The sequence below is a fragment of the Colobus angolensis genome, unplaced genomic scaffold (assembly GCF_000951035.1).
Source record: "Colobus angolensis palliatus isolate OR3802 unplaced genomic scaffold, Cang.pa_1.0 Scaffold25, whole genome shotgun sequence".
In the NCBI taxonomy this organism is placed as follows: Eukaryota; Metazoa; Chordata; class Mammalia; order Primates; family Cercopithecidae; genus Colobus; species Colobus angolensis.
In genome coordinates, this window is record NW_012115710.1 from 6,067,730 (window position 1) to 6,070,265 (window position 2,536).

The 2,536-nt window shown below is 50.9% G+C and overlaps 1 protein-coding gene across 4 annotated transcripts in view; it reads left to right on the forward strand.

Moving 5' to 3' along the window:
• The window catches only part of LIG1 (ligase I, DNA, ATP-dependent), a 61,595-nt gene that overhangs the window by 41,941 nt on the left and 17,118 nt on the right, over positions 1 to 2,536 (forward strand). For all 4 annotated transcript variants that reach the window (XM_011946476.1, XM_011946474.1, XM_011946478.1 and 1 more), the window contains 2 exons: positions 1,943 to 2,087; positions 2,245 to 2,327. In XM_011946476.1, coding sequence (XP_011801866.1) covers positions 1,943 to 2,087; positions 2,245 to 2,327 — 228 coding nt within the window. The remainder of the gene's footprint in view (positions 1 to 1,942; positions 2,088 to 2,244; positions 2,328 to 2,536) is intronic.

Here is a 2,536-nt window from a genome sequence, read left to right on the forward strand (position 1 = left end):
TTCACTGTGTTAGCCAGGATGGTCTCGATCTCCTGACCTCGTGATCCGCCCTTCTCGGCCTCCCAAAGTGCTGGGATTACAGGCTTGAGCCACCGTGCCCGGCCTGAATGAACTATTTTTATGTAGTCAAGTATGTATCTTTTTTTTCTCTTTAATGTGTCCTCATCCCCTAGATTTTTTTTTTTTCTTTGAGACACAGTCTCTCTCTCTCTCAGGCTGGAGTGCAGTGGTTTGATCTTGGCTCACTGCAACTTCCAACTCCCAAGTTCAAGCAATTCTCCTGCGTCGGCCTCCCGAGTAGCTGGCACTACAGGTGCCTGCCGAGGACCTCGCCCAGCTAATTTGTGCATTTTTAGTACAGACCAGGTTTCACCATGTTGGCCAGGCTGGTCTTGAACTCGTGACCTCAAATGATCCGCCTGCCTCAGCCTCCCAAACTGCTGAGATTGCCGGTGTGAGCCACCACAACTGGCCTACATTTCTATTTTTAGAGCTTCTAGTAGTCATATTAAAAGGTAAGAAGAAAGAGATAAAATCATATTTTCTTTAACCTGCTGTCTAAGATATTATCCTTTCAATGTGTGATGAATATAAGAAATTATTAACGTGGAATTTTACACTCTTTTCTTGGATTAAGTCTTCTAAATCCAGTGACTATTTTGCCCTGAGCACATCTCAGATTGAACTTGCTGCATTTCAAGGGCTCATGGCTGGTGGCGGCTACACTGTGTAGCACCTGCTCAGCTGAGTTTTCCAGACATGCCCTGAGTAGGTATTGCTGCATTTTACAGATGGGAGCTCTGGGTGCACAGAGGTAAACACTTGCCTGCCTGAAGTCACCAGCTAGGAAGTGTGTGGCTGGGATGTAAACCTGAAATGGTCTGACCCCAGATACATTATACCTGCCTAACCCTTGTGGCTCCTCTCTCATCTTTTCATACAAGATGTTCACGAGCACAGTTTTACGACAGAAAAGAACTGTCGATGGAAAACACGTGCATGTCCCCCTGGAGGGCAAGCGGTGAAGGTAGTTTAACATCCACACAAAGAGAAGCCCTGGGCAAAAGGCAGACCAGAAACACTGTGCGTGGATGGGAACCGATCACACAAAAGAGAAAAGCAATTCAAAGCCACAAGATGGATTGGTCAGTGTTGATATGCGGAGACAACTGCCTTATCCTTTGTTTGAAAACATTACATCACCCCCTTCCTCTCTGACACACACTCTTGCAAGGTCAAGCTGGAACTGATTTCAAAGCAAAACACAAAACTGTAAAGGTACTGGAAAAACTCAGTGAAAACTTTCGGGATTCTAGGGAAAGGAGGACTTTTTTTTTTTAATCATCTTAGAGATGAGGCTGGGTGCAGTGGCTTACGCCTGTCATCCCAGCACTTTGGGAGGCTGAGGTGGGTGGATCACTTGAGGTCAGGAGTTCAAGACCAGCTGGCCAACATGGTGAAACCCTGTCTCTACTAAAACTGCACAAATTAGCTGGGTGTGGTGACGTGCACCTGTAGTCCCAGCTACTTGGGAGGCCGATGCACGAGAGTCGCTTGAAGTCAGGAGGCAGAGGCTGCAGTGAGCCAAGATCTCACCACTGCAATCCAGCCTGGGCAACAGCGAGATTCCGTCTCAAAAAAAATAATAACTGATGAGATGCCCATAAAGTGTAAATTCAAGCTCCAGCGAGGCTGCGGCCCCCTGTCTGGTGCTCCTGAAGTCACCGACTGTAAATGATGTGAAGCCCTCTTGCCAGTGACCTAGCCCCGGGCTTTAAGCTCCCGGAATCCTTCTGACATTGTGGTTCTTCCCTCTCAAGGCTTTCCACGAACTAGCTGTCACTAGTTGTGACCTGCACGTGTCCTGTTCACCTCACATTTGGGGCTTATTGTCTTTACTTCCACAACGATGTCTCATCTCTTCTCCTCCCCGGCCCTGCAGTCCCTGGTACGTGAGCCCCTTTCCCGGCGCCGGCAGCTGCTCCGGGAGAACTTTGTGGAGACGGAGGGCGAGTTTGTCTTCGCCACCTCTCTGGACACCAAGGACGTCGAGCAGATCGCCGAGTTCCTGGAGCAGTCGGTGAAAGGTGAGGGTGCTTGCTCTTCTCTCCTGAGGTCTGCAGCTTGCGCTGACCCTGGCCTCCCAGCCTGTCCCCAGTCCGGGACTGTTTGACCAGAATCCTGCCTGCCCTGGCACTTTTGAGCCAGGGCTTCCCAAGGACCACGCTTCTGTGTCTCCCTCAGACTCCTGCGAGGGGCTGATGGTGAAGACCCTGGATGTCGATGCCACCTACGAGATCGCCAAGAGATCGCACAACTGGCTCAAGGTGATTCCCACCCCCTAACCGGGCCTTCCCTGCCCCGGGTCTGGAAGTCTGTCCCAGCTGGGCTGTGGATTTTGAGCCTCCACTCTGTACACTGTCTGAACTCAGGGCCCCTTTCCACAATCCCACCCCAACCCCGTGCTGCAGCCGAGTTCTGACCTCCCTGCTGCAGCCGAGTTCAGACCTTCTCCCTGCTGCAGCCGAGTTCAGAC